The sequence below is a fragment of the Phyllostomus discolor genome, chromosome 14 (assembly GCF_004126475.2).
Source record: "Phyllostomus discolor isolate MPI-MPIP mPhyDis1 chromosome 14, mPhyDis1.pri.v3, whole genome shotgun sequence".
In the NCBI taxonomy this organism is placed as follows: domain Eukaryota; kingdom Metazoa; phylum Chordata; class Mammalia; order Chiroptera; family Phyllostomidae; genus Phyllostomus; species Phyllostomus discolor.
Genome location: NC_040916.2, coordinates 24,490,863 through 24,511,671, shown reverse-complemented (window position 1 = coordinate 24,511,671; position 20,809 = coordinate 24,490,863). Strand labels below are relative to the sequence as shown.

At 63.0% G+C, this 20,809-nt stretch overlaps 1 protein-coding gene across 1 annotated transcript; it reads right to left on the bottom strand.

Annotated features, from left to right (window-relative positions):
• Positions 1 to 1,732: 1,732 nt before the first annotated feature.
• DPT (dermatopontin) lies at positions 1,733 to 18,162 on the bottom strand. Its single transcript, XM_028530841.2, has 4 exons — positions 17,815 to 18,162; positions 10,611 to 10,736; positions 4,682 to 4,789; positions 1,733 to 2,610 (listed from the first exon to the last, which is right to left on the bottom strand). Exons 1-4 carry the CDS (start codon positions 18,111 to 18,113, stop codon positions 2,544 to 2,546), a joined length of 600 nt encoding a protein of 199 aa, XP_028386642.1. The 5' UTR covers positions 18,114 to 18,162; the 3' UTR covers positions 1,733 to 2,543.
• Between the last annotated feature and the right edge of the window lie 2,647 nt (positions 18,163 to 20,809).

The following is a 20,809-nucleotide window of genomic DNA, read 5'->3' as shown; positions in this document are numbered from 1 at the left end:
GGAAACGCCTGGATTTAGGATTATTTTTCTGAGTGAACAGATTCACTAATGGTTTTATGAGAATGCATTCTTCTAAGGGAACTAACGGTTGACTTCCGTGTCTGGGTGGAAACCAGGGGTCACGAGGCCTGGGTGTGCGATGGAAGAGCCAGGCTGGGGAGAGGATGTCTGGGCCTGGTTTTGGGGTGCAGGGCGAGGGGCGAGGGGGTCCTGCTGTCCTTCGGGGTCAAGCGGAGACTTGGCCTCCTCAGCTCCAGGGTCTTCAGGGCCTGCCTTGTCGTGTGTCCCTGTGGGACGGTGGGCCCCGTGAGGCGGGAATCACGTCTCCCCTTCCCACCAGAGGCGGCCACCACCTCAGGAGTCGTGGGGAGGTGGGCTCCTGCCCCCGCCAGGCAGGCGAGGGGACGGCGGTGGCGGGGGGCAGTCGGGCGTCTCAGCCCCCGCCGTCAGAGTCGGCTCTCACCCCGGGCTGCTTCTCCGGGAGAACGCGCCTGGGCAGAGCCCCCGGTCAACGATTTGGGGCAGATGAGAGTGTCCGCAGGATTCTAGACCCGGGCGAAACCAGTGACAACCTTGGTAAGTGTCCTTGTGGAACAAGGCGGGGGCGTCTCCGAGGCCTCGGGGCGAGTTTGTGGGAAGATTGGAGGGACAGCACACAGAGGGGCAGGGGTTGCCGGCAGACGCCCGGGATCTAGCCCTCGTTCGAGGCTCGGTGACACGGGGTAGAAGGTGCCAATTGTACAGGTTCACACCAAGGTGACGATGGCGCCACTGCCTCTGTCCTTGGTCTGCAGGCCAAGAGAATGGCTTTGCTCGTAGCAAGAGCCTCGGCAGTTCCTCGACTTGGCTCAGGCACCTGCTGCATTGCTTTCTGGGTCGTCTCCCAGCCGCCTCCCTAACGGCTCCTCCTGGTGCAGCTCTCCCCCGGCCTCTTGGCTGCAGCAGGGCTGCCAAGTCAGCCACTCACGCCGCCATCCCCCTTCCGGCTGCGCCTGCTCTGCACACCCAGCTGAAGCCGTGCAGAACCAGGGCTGCGGTGGCTAAAATATTAATGGCTCCCTTTGTGGAAGAGAACACAGCGTGGCTTGTCGTAAAGTAAAATTGGGAGAGAAGTGGAAACAGCAAAGAGGGGAAAACATGGCAGAACCATCATCTGAGGAAGGGCCTCGGAGGGAAGGCAGAGGGGGGCAGCCATCACTCCCCTTCCCCTTCCCCTTCCCCTTCCCAGGGCCGGGGCCTCCCCAGGAAAGGCCACCCCACGGGCTGGGCCGGGACCACCTTCTCCTGGCCACCTAGTTGGGGCGTGTGGCACCGTGACAGCCCCTCTGGTTTTGCCCAGCGCCTGCTCTCCTGGGCCCACGGGAGAGAGGTGGGCAGGACAGCACAGAGCTGAGAGCACGAGGCAAACTGGGAACAAGGGGAATGGGGCCTCCCTGTGGTCACAACACCGTGAGTGACAGGTTGGTGGGGGGGGGGCGGGCTGAAGGGTACCGAGGACCAATCAGGCTCACTGCTGCAGGGGTGAGGAAGTGCGGGTCCACCCTTTGTCCAATCACTGAGGAAGGCACGCGGCTGGCCTGGTTTCCCAGCCTTCCTCTGTCACCAGCCCCCGTGGCGTTCCTGGCGCCTCGTGCAGTGCGTGGCACGCATCGAGATGTGGGGCACCGCTTTCTGAAAAGATGGTTGAGTGATGGGAAAGGGCAGGGGTAGAGAGCAAAAAACCGAGACCAGGTTTGCAGCGTAGTGAACGTTAGTATTTTTATTCCTTTTATAATGGGGAGAGTGCACGGGGCCGGGGGACAGACACACTGAACGGGGGGAGATAGTGTCACCTCTGCGAAGACCCCCTAAACTGCACAGAGGAGGGGAGTGGACCCTCGGGGCAGCCTTTGCCGTCCAGAAAATCGAGACCAAGCTTCCCAGGTCCTGGCCGTGCCTCCAGGTGCCAGCGACTCAAACCCGTTCCCTTTTCCCAACGCAACCCGCGCTCTCTCCTTCCTGCTCCTGGGAGGCCAACCTGAGTCCCGTTCTCTGGCCTCCCCCGACAGCCTCTTCCCCCAGAAACTCGTCCACCCCCGTCCTTCAGTTCCACCCCCGAACCCTCCCGCACCCCACTTCTCCTCCCAGGGTCTGCACCCCCAGAGCAGGGCTGTGCACTGAACTCCCCAGACAGTTGTCCTCTCTGGGGGGTGGTCTGCCCCCCCACCGCCCCCGGCAAGGACCCCGGCTTCCCATCTGCAGAGCCACCGCCCCTCCACCCAGGGACGGCTCCGACCAGGTGCCTGGGCCCGGCTGTGAGCGTGTGCGTGTGCATACATGCGGGGAAGCCGTGGTCAGCCCTGTGTAACTGTGGACCGTGTTGGAAGTGAGAAATGCGGTTTCATTGTGGATTTCATTGTAAATGTGATGCTAGTCAGAGAGGCTTAGGAAGCAGAGAAGAGGCGGCGGCAGGAGCCTCTCCGGACCCAGCTGCTGTGAGCAGAGGTGGCCATCCTGCCCGCCCCCCCCCCCCCCCCCCCCCCGGGATCTGGTCGGCCGCAAGTCTAAACATTGGCGAATTCACAGTCGTAGTCCGTCATCCGGCACATTATGAACTTCCACTGGCGGTCCCTGCGGGGAGAGTCGGAGAGCACGGTCAGGCAGAGAGGCACATGGGGGGGGGCCCCTCGGGGAGCAGCGGGGAGCCCCCCTCGGAGACGGGAGGGTCTCAAGGGACGCCTGGCCCCGCTCTGCTCTCAGAGGACGGGTCCGTGAGGGATGGTGCCGCGTGAGGCCGGGAGTCCTGGAGGTTCCTCGCCTGCGGTTTTCGGTCGTCCCCGCTATGGGGGAGGGGAGGCCGCTAGCGCCATCTCCCCATAGTGGGCAGGGGTCAGGGGGCGGCTGCACCCCTGGAATGCCCGGGACAGGCCCCAGATGTCAGGCGGCGGTGCCCTGGCAGAGCACCCTCTACGCTTGCCCGTGGAGGGAAAGACCCTGCCCCCCCTGTGCCCGCAGGGAGTCGGGTGCTGACGGCGTTTCTCCCAGGGGATAGCCTCGCAGCTCCAGTGGCGGGGCGTTGAGGGGCCGGCTGCCAGCAGCAGCAGCCGAGTGGCGTGTGCGTGTTACTAGGGTTGAACAAATGTGTAACAAAGTAGCTCCGCTTTCCGAGGTTCTGGGTTACCCCCCCTCACTGAACACGTCCCCCGGATGGCAGGTGCACGTTTCACCTGCCAGACCACGTTTATTTCTCAGTCACTTTAGACGGCAGCCTCCCTCTACTGTGGCCTTCCTGCCTTCGCACACGGGGAACACAGGGCGAGTGTTCTTGGTGACGCGGGGACCTCGTCGGAATACCGAGCCCGGCTCTGCTGCTGCCCCGCGTCGCCCGTGGGGGCCGCGCTGCCGTTCCCTGTCACCAGGCTTCCGGGCTCTCCGGGTTCTTTCTGGGGCCTTTCCTTTCTCTCTTTTCCTCAAGTGCGTGTGTGTGTGTGTGTGTGTGTCATTCGGCCGCTTTTCCTCCCTGGGGGAGCCAGTTTTCATTCTAGGTGCTGTCTTCCCTGTTCGTTTCTTCGATTTGCTACTTCTAGAAACTATGTAACTGAACTAGTGCAACATGTGTCTAAAATACAAATGAGAAGGAGTGAGACCCGGGAGCTGTCCTGTGCGCGTAAACAAAGGCGTTTGTTCGTTCAGGCCTTTCTAGAGCTAACGAGTGCGTGTTTTTTGGTATTTGTTGTTTTATTTTTATTTATTTATTTTTTGGGGTTTTTTTCTTTGTTTTCAAATTGCGGGCTTTATTAAATAAGTCCCTTTGGTTAGGTCAGATGTCATTTCATTTAAAAACATAAATCTTCACCAAAGATAAATCATACTCAAATGCAGCATCACCCATCCTTTAATGAGTTAAGGTACGTTCTGTTGTGTTTGTAAAACATGTATCGGTAATGTTTCCGAAATTCATTTGCTGGGTAAAGTGATTCTCCCCTGTAGAACAGGGAGAATCAACCTTTTAACCTTTTAACACCTGGATTTCCCACGCCTCTCTCTGTATTAGCAGGGAGAAGCATTCCTGCTCTCTTTCTATTGTGTCGTTTTGATGCTATTTAAGGTGGGACTGGGCGGCTGAGTGTGAGAGAAAGCGGGTGAGGAGTTAGGGCTGGTTTCTAGCGGGTTACCATTTCCCTCCGCCACTTCTGGACGTGGTGGGGAAGCTGCTTCCTCTCTCCAGTGCCCCCCGCCCCCCCCCCCGCCTCCCTTCCGACCACCCAGCGTGGGGCCCGTGGGGCGTGAGGACGCCTTCCGTACATTTCCGCCCCCTCCTCCTGAAGTTTGGCAAGGAAACGTGCTTTCTGCAATGGAGTGCGGGGAGGAGCCTAGACCCTCATGGGCGGGGGCCGAGGAGAGGCCTTCCCACTGTGCGGCGGGCTGGGCTCGTCCTCCCGTCCAAGGGCGGGCTGCTCCACGCCACGCGTCTGCGAGGACATTCGGTTCCCATCGCCCCCCGCTGTCCAGCCAGTGTCCGGTTCATCCCAGACCACGTGGGAGGCCACGGCAGTGAACCCCTGACCGGGGTTCCCGCAGGAGACGCGGTTGGTCCCTGCGAGGAGCTCGTCCCCGGCCCCCCCGGCCCCCCGGCCCCCAGCCCCCCGCCCCCCCTAGCCCCCCGGCCCCCCCAGCCCCCCGGCCCCCCGGGGGCGCTCACCTGTCCACGGCAGAGAACGTGGTGGCCGCCCCGCGCATGTAGTGGTCGTAGTCGTAGGAGATCATGTCCACGTCCTCGCCGTAGTGGCCGGGGTACTCTGTCGTCATCCTGCGGGGGAGGAGCAGAGGGTGAGGGGGCAGAGGAAGTGTCACTGTGGGGGGGGGCCCCCGCTCTGCAGGAGGGGCGGAGTCCGAACGCCACGCGGCGCGGGACCCGGACCGAGGGAGGTGGCCCCTTCCGCCCTGCCCTGGCCCAGGCTGCGACAGAGAGGGACAGCTCCTGCCGCTCGTCACCTCCCGTCTTCCTGCCGTGACACTTCGCTCTGACGGAGACGCCAGCCGGGCACTCCCCAGGCCTCGGGGAAGTACCGATCGGTATCAGTATCAGTTCACCGCGCGCCGGTCAGCCAGAGCCGTGGTCCCAAACCGGGGAGTGACTCGTCAGCGGCTCGTGAAACCAACTTGATGGGTGTTCACCACGTGAGCTTTGAGAAAGAGGAAATAGGGTGGAGGGCGGGCGCCGGGGACTCTGTCGCACACACACAAAGGACAAGTTCGTGGGTGCATGAGTAACATCTGTGTTTCACACACGAGTATCTGTGTGTGTCCGTAAGATGCACGTGGTGTGTGGTTGTTTAATCTGCATTTTTCCCTGTGAGTCGCGATCAAAAAAGTGCTGGAAAAAATGCCAGAGACCACGTGGACTCCCGACGGCCGCCTTTCCCCCCTTGTGCCTCCAGCAGCGGGACAGTCCCAGGAGCGCGGGGAGTGTCCACCAAGTGAGTAGACAGCTCTGGAGAGCCCCTTAACCTCAGCGCCCCGGTCTGGAGAAGGAGGAGGGCCCCCTGACAGGGCCACCGTCGGGACTCGTACGAACACGCGTGACACGCCGGTGCGCAGTCAGAGCATCACGAGCGGTTTGCCGTGGCGTCTCCTCTCTCCTCCGGGATCACGTCCACCCCGGGCCTCCCGATGGGTGGGGCTGGCCGTGGTCCGTCCACCCCGGGGCGGATCCAGTTCTCCTGAGGGGGTCACCACTGGGGGTCTTCAGGACCCAAACGGTCCTTCTTTCCAGGGTGAGCCGGGCCCCCGGAGCCTTCGCTGCCCTCCCCAGGCTTCTCGGGGAACTGCAGCTGGCGGGGGTCGGCGGTTCATGTGGTTTCGGTCCACGGGGCCACTGTGTGTTGATGGAGAACGTTCTTCCCCGTGTAGACGTCAGAGCGTGAGGGCTGTCCGGAGACCGCGGAAAGACCGACCGGTCGGTGAGCCGGAGGGTCTCCCGGGAGGACCTCGGGGCTCAGATGCCGCAAGCCCCACGGCGAGAGCCCACACCCCACTCTCGTGGTTCACGGCCACCCCTCTCCCCACCCTGGGCCGTGGTCCTCGTTCTCTGGGCTTTGCTTCTCGAGACGCAGCCACGCTCCATCCGGATGCCAGGACCCACGCAGGTGGGTCCCGTGAGGCTCCACTCGCTGTGGTCTCGCAGGGGAGCAAGGCTCTGCCCGTTCAGAAATCCGCTCTGCGTCCCTGAAGAGACCTGGGACCAGGACCCCCTCATCCTAACGAACGTGGTCAAGGACTCCCGTGCGGACCTAACAGGGCCTCACACAGATTGCGCTCCACCCAGAGAAGTGGGATCTGGTCGAGGATGTGAATGATGCACGTCAGGGCTGAGAGAGAGGGTGGGAGCTGTCTTCCCCACTTGCTGGGGACACGAAATATGTTCCAGAACTTTTCATTGATTGATTGATTTTAACCTCACCTGAGGGTGTTTTTTACTGATTGGCGGGGGTGGGGTGGGGAGAAACATCAGTGGATGGCCTGCATTCCCCCCCCACCCCCCGCCCCCGCCAGCTGAAGAGAGGCCGTCCCTTTCCGGCAGACTGCTCAAGTCCTAGAGAAGTTCCTTAAGGAAGCGGTCAGTGTGCGCCTCCCCCTTCCGTGCTGCCCCTCCAGGTCAGCCCCGGGGAGTGCGAACGAGCCAGTTAGACCCTCTTCCCAGTGGCCGGGCGCCCCCACCGGGGGCTGTGTCAGAACCTGTTGGAGTAATTTTGGCAAAGCCGGGACAGATAAACCCCAAGTGCAGTTCTGCGCGGAGGAAAGAAGGCACCTCAGAGGGACGGCCACCTTGGCCTCCCCCACGGAGCCTGGGGAATCTGCCTGGAGGGACCGAGCAGCCAGCGCCTCCGCGGCCACCACAGGGCGCCCCTCTGCGGGGAGACCCCCCCACACCCTGGGGGTACGAGAAAGAATGCCTACACTCCCGTCTTCCTCGTGTGGCATGCTGGGGATTTGTGTTGCAGGAAGCTCAGCTGCGTGTCACAGCCTGCCACGGGGGGGAGGGGGCTGTGAGGTCCCTGCCGGGGTCTCCCGGGGCCGGGGTCCCCCCCGGGGCCGGGGGGGGGGCAGACACTCCCCCCCTTGCATGAGACTCTGAGCGGAGGAGCGGGAGTTAGAGACCAGCTCTGATGCCCGGCCTGGGGTGGGCGGGGAGAGGAATGTCCCGACGCACAGATTCTGTTGTTGTTTTTGTGGCTGGGGCGACAGAGAAATCGGAAAATCTGTCCCCGGGCTTAGGCCGTGAGCGGCGGGAGGCGGGAGCCAGGCCGTGGGGAACGCAGCGCTCGGGGTCAGAGAGCCTCGGGGCGGGGGGAGCACGGGAAGTCACCTGTGTCCATTCTGAGGAAGGACATCGCTTCTGGGGTCACGACGCGGGGTCTGACGAACCGGACGGAAGACCACGGGTCTGAGAAGAACTTGGAAGATGAAACTGATGCGCCGCGAGGAGCGGTCGGTTCCTGGCACCCGCAGTCCCAGCCAGGACGACCTGGGCCCGCTGGCCCTCGGGGGCTGTCGTGGGGGGGGCCCGTCGAAGGGGGAGGGGCTTCTGGAGGCTGGGGAGCGCAGACAGATGGTCCCCAAAGGGGCGTGGCTTCCCCAGCTTCACGGGGTCGAGGTTTGCCGCTGGCCGCCTGGACGAAGACTTCGAGTTCCCCCCGGTAAATAGTGCATCCGGACCGCCGCACATGTCCAAGCCGCACGCCCGCACCTGCCAGGGAGTGGCGCTCTCACCGGAGCTGAGTGACGCTGCAACACCCAGGGAAACGGCGCCGACCGAAGCAAGAACAGCCCCTCGGGTCCCGGCAAACCAAGCAATTCCCCCGAGTCTGGGGCTGGATGGGGGGCTGTTTTCCCCTGCACAGAGTGGGGCTAATTCTGAACCCCAAACGCTTCCCCATGTGGACAGTGGATGCTCGCTTAGCCGGTTCCCAACGGTGCCCGCTCCCGGCGGCACACCAGACGGCCGTCCAAGTGGGAAGAGGAAGACGCCCCCCCCACCCCGCTGCCACGTGCCCAGCTCCCGGGGGGCTTCTTCCGGAAGGGCCGGCAGAGGCTGCCACTGTGGGAAGGGTGCGGAGACCGTTGTCGCTCCGGAGGGCTGCTAGGAGGGTCGGAGAAATCCGCGGCTGTGAAACGAGTCCTTTTCAAGCACAAAGCGTCAGTGTGGCCGTGTCTGCTCCCGCCGCGGTGACTGTCCCCCGGGGCCCGTCACAGCCGGTCCACACTCCAGAGGTTTATGGACGGGCCCCCCGCCTGTGCCCCACATGATGCCGAGACGCTGAAGAGGCAAGACCTGACTTGTGCCCCGGAGGCTTCGTTCGCGTCAGCGAGACGTGGAACGTGGTGACTCAGGCCGTTTGCAGGAGCCGGCGGCCGGCACGTCCAGAGGCACCAGAGGGAGGTTGCGTCCTGCACTGCATGCCGGGGGTGCACTGCTGCTGCCGCCCCGAGTTTCCCTTTAAAAAAGTGCCGCTGTCTTTGGTAACCATGGTAGCTTTCCGCCCTGACACCAGGCAACCGGAAATAGAGACAGCCGAGTGAGGCCTTGCTCGGTGGGATGCGCTTCAGAGTAGCGGCTTTGCTGTGGCTTTCTGAGTAATCCTCTCCTCTCCCGCCTCGGTGCATTCTCGACCATCCGGGACACGTCCGGGTCAAGGGTTAGAGTGAGGAAGGATGGGTGGTCCGGGGAGGGTGGGCACACCCATCTCGGACCAAAGCTAGGGGTCAGTTTTGTCACCGGAGACCCAAATGTACCCCAACCCTGGTGCGCCTCTTTGGAGCCCAACTGCGGGGAAAGTGTTCCTAACGTGGTGATGGATCAGCTCACTGAGGGCTACTCTGTTTCTTCCTCTTCTAGATAGTTTGTTTCCCTTCTGACTGGGTTTCAGTGTCTGGTAACAAAGGGAGGCGAATTTCACTGTGGGAGTGTCAGCCTGTTAGCCCCTGGGGAAGGGAAGATTCCAGAAGGCCCTGAGGTCCCAGGCTCCTCCTGCCTGCTGTCTCCTTCCAGGGGGGCCCATCTTCCACACCTTCCCCCGTCTTTAAAAGCTGTCCCGGGTGGCTGGACCGCCCTTTGCAAAAGCGCCTTCGGAGCCAAGATGCCCGGATGGCTCAGGGCAGCCTCGAAGGTCTCCTAGTCCCGAGAGTTTCCGCTCGAGACCCAGCCAGCCCCGACGTTCTCTGGAACTCTGGTGCGAACACGCTCAAGTGTGTTTTATTTTTCCTGAAGGCGAGGTCTGTATCTTTCATGAGATTCGGACATCCGGGAAAGGGGGTCATCATTTTAGGTGAGGGACTTGAGACTCCTCAGAGAGGAGAGTGACTTTCTGGAGGTGACCCTGGTACAGCGGGAAGAGGAGGAGGGGGGAGGGGGCAGGAGAGGAGGGAGGGAGGGTCAAGGCAGAGACTTGGGCTCAAGTTGCTTGGTGCACCCCTCCCACTGCACCCCTTTCCAGTCTCCCCCCTTCCCACTGTACCCCCAATGGGAAGTCCCTGGGTCTTTGATCCACAGTCCCAGCCCCGACCCCAGCCATGCTGCTCCGTGGCCCCGCGGGTAAGGCTGCTCCGTGGGAACAGTGGGAGAGCTGGGGGAGGTGCCTGCTCCATCACCCAGCCACTGACATCAGCTGCCTTTCAGCTCGGAATTTACCAGAAAAGCACTAAGCTTGTGGAGCCGCCTGTCCCCGAGCCACTGGGCCCCCCTCGGGCGTCCTAGAGTGTGGCTGTCTGGTCCCTGAGGGTAAGCACAACCCAGGAGGCTGCCCTTCCAAGCGCCACCCCGCAGAGACAAAACACTGAAGGGGGCCCACCTTCAAACCTCCACACCCTTGAACCCCCTCGTCTAGGGCAGAGGTGCCTGGCTCGTTTGCGGGCCGAAGGCCTGGGGACAAGGTGCATTGTCAGCGCCCAGGGTCAGTTGTCAGGGACAATAAATGTACACCCCCCCCTCCAGGTCCGTGTGACGGCTGGTGGGGGGAGTTTGGCATCTGCCCGGGGGGAGTGAGGAAGGCACAGAGATCCGCAGACTGGGACTCGGGATTGCTCCAGAAAACACCAGCCCCTGTGTCGTGTGCCTGCAAGTGCAAGTGCACGCTCCGTTACCCCCGGGACCTGCGACGGGGCTGGTTTCTTCCCAGAAGGTCTGCAGGGAAAGGTGGTTCTCAATCGGGTCCAGCAGCCTCAGGTGCGAGGGGAGGTTAGCGTGATAGAGGGAAGGGACCGGAGCCCGCGGGCCCCGGAAATAGCTGGGTGCCTTCAGTGGGTCACTGCCTCGCTCTGTTGTTCTGTTGGTTCGTTTTTCTGCCCAAGTGTAGGAGCAGGGGGTGGATGGACTGTGAGCCCCTCCCAGTGTGAACATTATTCTAGCCTTTCCATTGGCCGGTCGGTCAGTCAGTCAGTTGGCTTTTTGATTTGATTGGTTGGTTGACTCGTTCCTTCCGCACGCCAGCTGTGGCATTTCCAGCGTGTTTGTGACTGTCCCAGGCTTATCCGAAGGCAGACCCGGAGACCCGAGCGCCGCCCCTCCCCCCCAAGACCCCCCCCTGCCCTCGGGGGAGTTGGGAGGGGCCGAGGGGGGCCCCAGCGCTCACCAGCAGGAGTAGGGGCACCTCTTGCTGTAGCGGCAGCAGTAGAACTGCCACTCCCGGTCCAGCACCGACTCGAAGTAGCGGCTCTGGAACCCGGCCACCAGCCCGTTGTTGGAGCACGTCTGGTACCTGCAGGGGAGAGAGTGACCCGAGTGAGCGTGTGACCGGGACACACCGCCGGGCCCTTCCCGGGGCCCCCGCTCCCTCCGGGGCCGAGTCAGGCCGCTCTGTCCCCGACCTCGGCCCCTGACAATTCATTCCGTAGTCAGGCAAACGATAAAGGCTTTGTAGCGTCTGTGGGAACCAGGCGTGCTCACCAGTCACGTCCGAAGGGCTCAGAATCTTTCCATGGGAGGAGACTGGGGGCGCGCTGCTCCCCATGGGCCTCATCGGGCACATGGTTAGGTGGGAGGGGGATGCATACATGGGCCGGTATAGGGGCACCTAGAACCTTACAAACGCAAGAGTGTGTTGCTCTTCGTGCCATTCAAAAGAGAAAATAATATACTTCGTTTCACTTGAAGTCACAATAACAAGAAGACAAGGAGCAATGCCCTGAAGGGATGAACTGTGCATGAACCCGTCTTCTGTCAGGAGCAGGGCCCTGGGCGGGGAGCAGGAGGACGCTCGCTCCCTGGACCCCGAGGGGCAGGCAGAACCCAGTGTGCACACAGCGCCTTGTCCCCGTGACCCTGTGGGGGAGCCGGGGGCGCAGCCCGGGTTTTCCCGGCTCATCCGGGTGCCTTCCAGCCACCGGCGGGGTCTACGCGGCCAGGGAGAGGGGTCGGAATTCTGCCCCCCGAGCCCGCCTTGGGTCCCGGAGGGTGGGGGCATTGCTGCGGAGTCGTCCCAGGCCGACCCAGCTCCTCGGCTGGCTACCCCCCTGGGTCCCTTTCCTGCCCTAGCTGCCCGGGTCTGGTTCCTCAGAGAAGGCCACGCCCTCCTCTCTAGGCCACAGACCCACCCTGCGGTCCGTGAATTGTCACGTTTTTGCTCCGTCGGGGCCGCTGCCGGCTTGGGAGCCGTCCCTGTGTATCTCCACAGCGCCTCCCTAATGTGGCGCTCACTCCAAACAGCGGGATCCCCTCTCCCTCCGTTCGGTCTCCAAGGCCGCTGTCTCCCGCTCCTGCCCAAGGCCCGGGGGCTCTCGGGGCGAGTGGCCTTTTCTGGGACGGGGACCGTCCTGGTCTCCGGTGGCCACAGTGGGAGACCCCCACAGAGGGAGAGCTCACAGCCCTCGCGGGGTGGGTCTCGAGCGAGCGACCCCTGGTCCTGCCTGCCTGCCTGCCTCCCCGGCGACTGATCGTGGTCCCTGGTGGGGGCAGGGCGGTGGGGGGGGCGGAGTGGGGCGGGCAGCTGCCTGTGCGCCGCGGGGCCTGGCAGCCGCTGGGATGCCGGGACGCAGCCCTGCTTTCCAAGTAGAGATAAGTTTCCAGGAAGCACCGCCGATAAGGTAAGGAGCAGCCCGCGCCGCTGCGAGGAGAGAGGGGCCTCGCCGACCTGTGAGCTGTGGAACCGCCGGGGACTGGCTGTCGCTTTCAGTTCCTGGAAACGACGACACTGACGTTGAATACATTTCACGTCTCTGGCCGGGAAGCCTGTGTGCTGTCCACCCGTTTGTTGTCCACTCGTCCATTTGTGCACATGCCCATTCGGGTCTACGTTTCATCTCTCACTCGCCCCTCCCTCCACAGACGTGCTCTCGGCCACTCTTCTGTCCCCGTGCCCAGGCTTCCGCGCCGAGAGAGGAATCGAGGGGTGGGCTCCGTCCTCGGTCAGCCGTGCGCACGAGCCCGAACGCCCCGTGCCCGGGACTTGTGAGAAGTTCTAGAAGCCACGGGAGAGCGATCGGGCAGATCAGGGTGTGACCCGAGACCTCTGCCCTCCTGGGTCTGGCCTTCTCCACGCTGCCACGGCTCAGGTCCCGTCGGCAGTCTCACCACCCGGCACACTGTGGGAGGCCGCCCGGTGGGAACAGACCCCTGGGGACTGGGACTGTGGGACGGCTGTTAGCCGTGAGCACGAGGTGACACCAGTGGGAAGCTCTGAGGGTCACACACAAAGCCCGTGTGTGTGTGCGCGTGTGTGTGTGTGTGTGAAGAGGTGCTCGCCGTGGCCTCCCTCCTCCCGTCCCCGGGAGCCTGCCGTCCTCTGCACCGGCCCTTCCGGAAGGTTCCTGCGGTGGTTCCAGAGCTGTGTCCCGTTGTTTAGGTTTGTCCTGGGCGCTCAGACGGCCCTGGGGAACAGTGTTCCCACGGGGGTAGGTTCCCACAGGTAAAAATAAACAGCGAGATACGCCGGCCTCACGCCTGGGGCGCCCGGGGCCGGAGGCAATCCAAGTTCCAGGAATTCCTCACCACCGTCAACCCAGCAGCGGGCCCCACGGTCCTGTGCGGGAAGTGTGTGTGTCGCTCTCTCACACGGCACCCCAGATAACGCCGACCTGGGAAGATTATTTGGACACCACACACCCGGGCCCAAGAACAGTCGGGGCAAGTTAGAGCCCGGAGCAGAGCTGCCCTCCCGGGCTGGTGGGGTGAGCCTGCCTGGGGGGCTGGTGGTGCACGTGGCTGACACCCTGAAACCACGCCTTCCAGAAGGGGATCTTCGTGGGGGTCTGTGTCCACGCTCGGGTGGGGAGCAGAGTGTGCACCGTGCTGCCGGGTCACTCTGGGCAGGGTCCACGCCCTCTAATGACCTCAGTTTCTCATTCGTGAAATGGGTACGATAGCACGTACTTATTGAACTTCTTGTGAAGATGAGACAAAGCAGCAGTGCCTTCTCACGCATAATACATTGTTTATTGTCATTGTCACCAAACTCCCACGTAGTCCTCACGGCGACTGTGAGCCTGCCCTGCCAGGGCCACCCCCGGCCCCCGTCTGCCGTCCGAGGGGAGCCGGGCGTCCGCATGAGCTTCCTGAGAGCGGCTCCCTGCCGCAATCAGGCCCCGGCAACGGCCGTCTCAGGGGCCGACCCGCAGCTGCCCTGTCAGTCACGCCCCCGTGTGACTCATCGCCCCGGGAGGCGGCGAAGTCCTTGCAGGGGGCAGATGATCTCATCCTCAGCTCCCATCCGTCACGGTGCCTGGTGCTGGGGCCCGGCCAGCGCGGGAGGGGGGATGAGTCCGCGCGGGACCGCTCAGGGCACCTCGGTTCAGGCCGCGGTCCCGGGGACGTGGTTCGCTGGAGGCAGAACGGAGGGTTAGAGCGTCGGCAGGCCGTGCCTGGGGGCCGTGGTGGTGCTGCCGTTCGGGAATTGCCGCATCACACCCCCGAGCTCACGGTCTCTCTGAGATTCCAGGACACCGCAAAGAAACACGCAAGCACGCGCACACACACGCGTGGCGGTGCCCTGGCTCCGCAGCCATCTCTCACTGACGGGGAGGCGAGCCCCCTGTGGGGGGAGTGACCCTGTCGTCCTCGCAAGCACGGCCAGGACCCGTTTTTGCAACGCTCCCCCACGGGATTTATTGATTAGTTTGTTTGCTTGTTTATTTCTTCAGTGTTTACCAAATTGCTTTGCAGCAGGCACTTGTCAGTTGCTTCCACAGCCTTCATGGGGATTGGTTTTAGCCTTGGAATTCTGGGGCATCGAAGTGTCTCTTTGTAAAATTTTTTATGGAGTGTATTGGGGAGACATTGATTAACAAATGATGTGGGTTTCTGGCGCACGATTCTGTGACACACCATCTGTGCACTGTGCTGTGTGTTCACCGCCCCGTCCAGCCTCCGTCCGTCACCATTTGTCCCCCTGCACCCTCTTCTGCCTCTCCCGCCCCCTCCCTCTGGTCACCCCCACACTACTGTCCACGAGGGTTGTCTGGGGTGTCTTTTGCTTAACCCCTTCACAGGCACTCGGCTTAGACTTCGGTTCGTTTCAGAGTCTCCTGCTCTTTCTCCTGGGAGCGTCACCGTAGCGCCCCCGCTCCCAGGAGCTTCTGAAGCGGGAGTCACACCTTCCCTTCCCTTCCCTTCCCTTCCCTTCCCTTCCCTCCCCTCCCCTCCCCTCCCCTCCCCTCCCCTGCCACCAGCCCCCCTGGAACGAGGACCCAAGTACCCAAGGCCACAGAGCTACAAGATGATGGAAACAGGAGTCATGAGGCAAGTTTCCTGATTCTGAGACCGGGGCTCCTGGCACTACACGGGAGCTTGCCCTCTCTAGAAAATTCCAGCCTCTCCTTCTTCCACGCAGGACCCAGGGGCGCCGCAGCCTGCGCCCCCCGAGGCAGAGCAGATTCCCCGTCGGTCAGCACCTGCAGCACGCCCCGGGGTGGCACAGTGCTGCCCCTGGGACCCAGGTCCCACCCCCCCCCCCCAGCAGCTGTTGGTGCTGAGCCAGCGTGTGCGCCTCAGAACCCGGGTTTCCGCAGAGCTGCGGCGGCAGACAGCTGTGATCCGGCCCCTGGCCGTGATGGGGACACCTTTAGGAGACTGTGCTCCACTGAGCCAGTGCCTGTGGCAGACCCCACGTTCTGCCGTCAAACCTTGGAGAACCATCCGGCGGACCGTGTGATCCCAGAAGGCGCCCCGCCTCCCGTGCCCTGTGCTCTGCTTGGCCCTGCAATCGCGCCGGGCCGCTTCTCACCGATTTCCAGGACTCCTCCCCTGCTCCTGAACAGAAACCTGCAGGCTAATTTGGTTTTACAAGGCGGCCAAATCGCTCAAAACCATCCGCTCTTCCCGCAGAAGGGATTACGAGCCTGGACGGGAAGAGATAATTGTTTCCCAGCCATCGAGCAGAGCAATTTCTTTCCTCCCAGACTTTTCGCTGGGACTGGAGTCTAAACCCAAAGCAATAATTACCTTTCAAAAAAAGCCTCTGATACGGGCCCCGGGGCAGCCGGGTGCCACTGTGAAGAAGCTGGTTTTCGTGGCTGTGCATTTCGTACTCTGCAGTTAGCGGAGGGGAGGCAGGGGGAGGGGCCCCTCGTGCTCTGCAAACCCCGAGGTGTGGAGGGGGAGGAGGGGCAGAGCGATCTGGCCTGTCAGCGTCTGCCTGGGCCAAACGAAGTGACGTAACTCGTAACTCGCACCCCCTGTTTCTCCCCCACTTTTCCTTCGCGTTGTTGTTGTTGGGGAGTTAACGACACACTGGTTACAAGCTGTCAGGTTTGAAAGTAAACACCCTGTGCCTGCTCTAAACCGAAGGAGGAGCAAGGAGGGCCGCAGGGCGCGGGAGAGTCCAAGTGCAGGTTCGGGGCCAAGCAGAGCACAGAGCGCGGGAGGCATGCCCCCCGAGACCTCGCCTGTCTGGCTGTTCCTTTTCCAAGCCAGCCGTGAGCCGATGGGGCTGAACCCCAGGCCCAAGGCCACGCGGACCGGGGTCCTAATCCGGGCCTCCCGGCTCCGAGCCCGGGGCTCCTTGGGGCGGAGGACCCGTCTCTGGACACGCCTTGACTGTGGCTCCAAAAAGGGCCTTTGGAAAAGGGCCCCGCCCATGGAAGACCCCCTAGGTGGGGGGGGGACAGGAGGGGCAGTTTAACTAGGTCAGGCCTGGGCTCCACGCCAGGCCGTGGGCCCCGCTTCAGGGAGTGGCTGGAGACTGTCCACCCCTGGGGCCAGGCTGGTCTCCGACCAGACAGCCATCAGCAGGGGGTTGGGTAAGGAAGCCTGCTCACCAGGCCAGTGGGAGTGGATGAGGCCAGCCCAGTAAAGGGCGTCCCCCCCCCCCCCCACCCCGTACTGCCTGTGGGACCGTCTCCCCACCCTCCCACAGGCTGGCTGAGCCCCTCCCCAGTCATGGTCCCCAAGCTGGTCCCCAGCCCTGCAGACTGAGGCTTGGGTGTGACCCTGCTGACCCCGACCCTCCCCAGGATGAGCGCTGCCCAAGTCTAGTCCTGTGGCTTTGACCTTGTTCTGCAGCCTGGGCTCTACTGGCGGAGCCCACAGGGGTGGGGGCAGCGGGCCCTCAGCAGCCCCCCGCTGTGGTGAAGTCCCGATGCTTTGTGGTTAAGACTCACTGGGCCCAGATCCTGGCTCTCCCCACTTCCCAGCTGGGGGACCCCCGATCTCTGGACCGCTGTCTGTCTCACCTGGGAGTGGCCCACAGACCTGAGCGGAGCACAAAGTGAGATAACCCACACAGGGCACTCGCCGTGGTGCCCGCTCAGGGCGAGCGCCCAATGAGTGGCCGCCGTTTCCGTGACGCAGAGGTCCCCTCCCCTGCCCGGCCCCTCCACCCATCAGCGTCTTTCCCCTGGATGGCACGTGACTGTCCTGTCTGCTGGTGGTGTGGCCCCCAGGCCCCACGCTTGACCACCCCCAAGTCCACGACCCCACCTGAGCACGTCAGCCCGGCTTCTGCCTCCCTGGGTGGGGTCCGCCCCCACCCCCGCCCGCCTCTGTCCAAGTGGTCCTGCCTCCGTCCAGGCTGCCGTGAGCACCCAGCCCGATGGTCGGTCGCTACTGGGACGGGCTCCTGACCACGTTTGGGGTGGGGCAGTCCCACCCCCCAGGGGAGCGCAGGCTGGGGCCACATCCACGCCGTTGGCTGGGGCTGAGCCCCGGCAGGGGAGACCAGCGCAGGGGAGGCCAGCACGCCTCCCTAGGAGCCCCTGGGACGCTGTCTCCCAGGACGGAGGGAGGGCGCCCCACGCTAGTGACAAGCACGCGTGGAACGGGGCAGCAGGGGGCTACTCCACTGTGCCTCTCCTTGCCTCGTCTTCTCCCCGGACTCACGGCTGCACACCAGCGTGTCTCCGGCTGTCCGTGCCCAGGGCCCGGCCGTGTCTTCCCCCCAGAGCCCATGCCTTTGTGAGGCAGTGAGAGTAAACGGCTCCAGGACTACAGTGCCATTCGGGCGCCACGACTGTGTTCGATTGCTGTACGTTCCTCGAACATCTGTGATCTCTGTGCTTGCCCTCTGCGGGCTGGGAAGCATGTCGCAGACCCTCACGAGTCCCTGGACCACACGGAGGGCCGGGCTGCTTCTGGGAGGTGCAGGGCCGCAGAGGAGCCCACCTGCCTGAGAACCGCACCCCCCCCCCCCCCCCCCCGTCCTGGGATTTGGTCCCGAGACTGGAGCTGGCTTGCCCCACCCAGAGCCCCAGCGGTCCGGTTCCCAGCGGGACTGGCCCAGGCGTTCGTGGGTGCTGTTCCCTGAGGGCCAGGCAGCCCCAAGGGGCAGGGATCTGCAGTGACCGTCCCAGGCCAGGCGCAGCGGCGCCCCCTTACCCAAGTGCAGCGGTGTCGCCCGCGTCCCTTACCACTGCATGCCAGCCCTGTTGATCTCCTCCCACCAGCACTCGGTGGGCTGCCCCAGCCGCTGGGGCGTGGGCATGCACCCGTAGTTCCACTGGCGGTCCGAGCCCTCCTTCTTGCTGAAGATGCTCCTCACGGCCACCACCACCTGGCCCTGCGGGCACTGGAAGCTGAAGCCCTGCCGGTTCAGGTTCACCCAGCCGTCGTCGCCGTAGTCGTGGTACTGCTGGTACCGGTAGTCGCCGTACTGGCCCCGGGCCACGGCGACCAGCGGCAGAAACACCCACAGAGGAGCGAGGGTCATGCTGCCCGGGCTTCTGGCGAGAGGTGTGGCCCGAGGCCTGCTGGCCGGGCCCTCTTATGCGGCAGCGGCGGCCGACATGTGGCGTCCAGATGTGGGCGCGCAGGCTCCAGCTGCAGCGTGTCATCGTGGGAGCAGAGCCGCTCCGTGCGCAGACCCTGGCCGCGAGCGCATCCAGCTCGTCTTAAGGTGGAATTCTAGGAAACCGTCAGGGACTCACAGATGCAAGAGACTCCTCGGAGGAAGGACGGCTTTGCAGGTACATCGTACAACCGAGCGGCTCAGAGACACACCCCCGGAAGAGGAGCCTGCCTGTGCCCCTTCTCCCGGGACCTTGCCTGGCTCTGCCCCACCCCACCCGCCCCCAGCAAACCCCGGGATCTGCTCTTCGAACGCGCCTTCCGGGACCGCACAAACGTCCGGAGCCGGTTCAAACGCCACGGTAACAGGAGGAAGGGACGGAGCCGTGGAGGTCTGGGCGAGGCTGGAAGCTGGGTGGGTCTCTTTGAAGCCCCCAGCCCAGCATCTTTAACCCGGGCACCAGCATGGGTCTCGGCGTGCAGGTGCTGCCCTGCTCGCTCCCAGCTCCCAGGCCTCGGACGGCAGGACCGGGGGGCGTGAGGGGCCCGCTGAGCTTCGTCTCCCGCCACGTCCTCCCCCCAGGCTGCCGGAGCCGGACCCCGCTGCCCTGGGAGCTGCGTCCTGCCCTCAAACACGCAGTGACGTTCACCGGAACGAAGCCACTGTTCACCCTTTGTCTCTGTTTGCCCCTTCACGCTGAGCTTTTTTATTTTTTATGACGAGGTAGGATTTACAGGGAATAAAGGCCGTCCCTTTGAATGTGTAGCATACAGCCATTTAACCAGCACCAGAGTTAAGACAGAGAACAGGCCCATGAACCCCCCCCCCCCCCAAACCCCCTCAGGCCCCTCGGCGGTCCCGTTGCCCCCCACAGCCGGCCCCGGGCAACCCCTCAGCTACTTCCTGTCACTACAGTTTGGTCTCCTCCAGCACGTCAGAGAAATGGTCCCGCACACCACGCCGCCCCCTGCATCCGACTCCTCTCACGCAGACTGTGTGCCTTCGAGCCTCACCCGTGTCAGTCTGGTCGGTCCTCTGTCCCTTGTCCGTGCTGCGTGCATCGGCTGGGGTGGCTGTAGCCGTACCGCAGGCGTCGACACCTCTACCAGCTGAGAGACATCTGGGTTTTTATCAGCTTCCGGTCATTCCACAATAGATGAGGCTTCTAGAAAGATCCATGTACCGTATGTGCTTTTCTCAATACTTAAACTTCACATGATTTTTTTCAGTTTTATTGAGAAATGTTTGACATCCATTACGTGTACGTTTCAGGCATACAGGGTCCTCCAGGTGAAGGCGACGGACCGCCGCGAATGGTCGCATGTCGGAACAGTCCTCCTCAGCCCCGCTGGCGCCCAGGGACGCCTTGGGGGCTCCTGCAAAACGCCCGTGTCTGGGCCTCGTCCCGGGCCCACCAGACGGGAAGCCTTCGAGCAGGGCCCACACCCGGGCGCCCCGAGCGCCGCCACCCTGCGGGGTTCTCCCAGGCAGCCCAGGTCGAGAGCCGCTGCTCTGGAGGTTCCCAAGTTCGTGCCCCTGATGCTCACACGTGACATTCTGCAGCCTGGCCAGGACTCACGAGTGATCTTAGCCCTGGAGGAGCTCCCAGAGACCATGCAAATCGTCCTAATCCCTCTCTCCATCCTACCTTCCTGTCCCAACAGTTCCCAGGCCTGGTCTGCTCCCTGTTCTCTGCAGGCCTCCTGTCTTACGACTGCACGCTCCTGTGGCCGGATGCCCTGAAAGGTTCAGGGGTTCGAATCTTTATCGTGTAAGCCCGTTTGGGGGTGGGCTCCTGTGCCTTCGGGCTGAGAGCGTGCTCGGCCGTGCAGGGTCTCAGGGGTCCCAGAGACCGCTGAGGCCGCACGCGGCAGGGATCTCAGGCCTCACGGAGCCGACACTGACGGCGTGCGTTCATGTAGCCACCAGTTACCGTGCGTTTTCGGCTAGGTCGCCCCATTATCTTCCACCCCAGCGAGGCCTTCTTGGGGTGCACTGTTCACAGAGGAGGAAACGGGGGTCAAGGACTTTGGGGGCTCGAGTTCTTAGAGCTGGAAGGTTAAGAACCCCAGGTGTTCTGATTTGTATTCTGGGATTCCTCGCATCACGTCCTCGAAACTGCAGACACTAATCACAAACCAATGTTCAGGAAGGATTGCCCTGTAACCTGTTTATAGGGTGATGGGCACCACCATGTGCCGCTGGTTCGCACGGTGGGTTCTGCTGCTCTTCCTCGGCCCTGCGCGGGAGACCCCGGGGCCCTCCGAGGACCGAGTAGTAGAGCAGCAGTTTTCAGAGTGTGGTGACAGGACCCGAAGCCTCAGCCTGTCCTGGGGGCTTGCTGGACGTGCAGGTTCCCGGGGCTCACCTGACCCACTGAATCTGGCTCTCTGAGCAGGGGCCCCCCAGGTGCTGTGATGCCCGCTGAAGTGAGACCCGCCACGGAGGAGGTTTCTCAGGAAACCTCCTGAGAGCCCAGGTTAAGGAGAGAAGATTGGGAGGGGCTGAGGAAGTGCACCTACTGTGTGCTGGATAGCCTACTGTGTGCTTTCCGTGCGATAGACCACTCAATCTTCCGAGAGTTCTAGGACAACCATTTTTTTATTTTATTAGTATAT

Bases quoted from the DNA above. Each gene is read 5' to 3' on its own strand.
- DPT (XM_028530841.2), bottom strand. From the start codon at position 18,113: ATGACCCTCGCTCCTCTGTGGGTGTTTCTGCCGCTGGTCGCCGTGGCC. The intron at 10,737-17,814 runs GTAAGGGACGCG...TCTCCCCTGCAG, and splicing joins AACAGGGCTGGCATGCAGTG to GTACCAGACGTGCTCCAACA. The intron at 4,790-10,610 runs GTGAGCGCTGGG...CCTCCCCCGCAG, and splicing joins AGGTGCCCCTACTCCTGCTG to GATGACGACAGAGTACCCCG.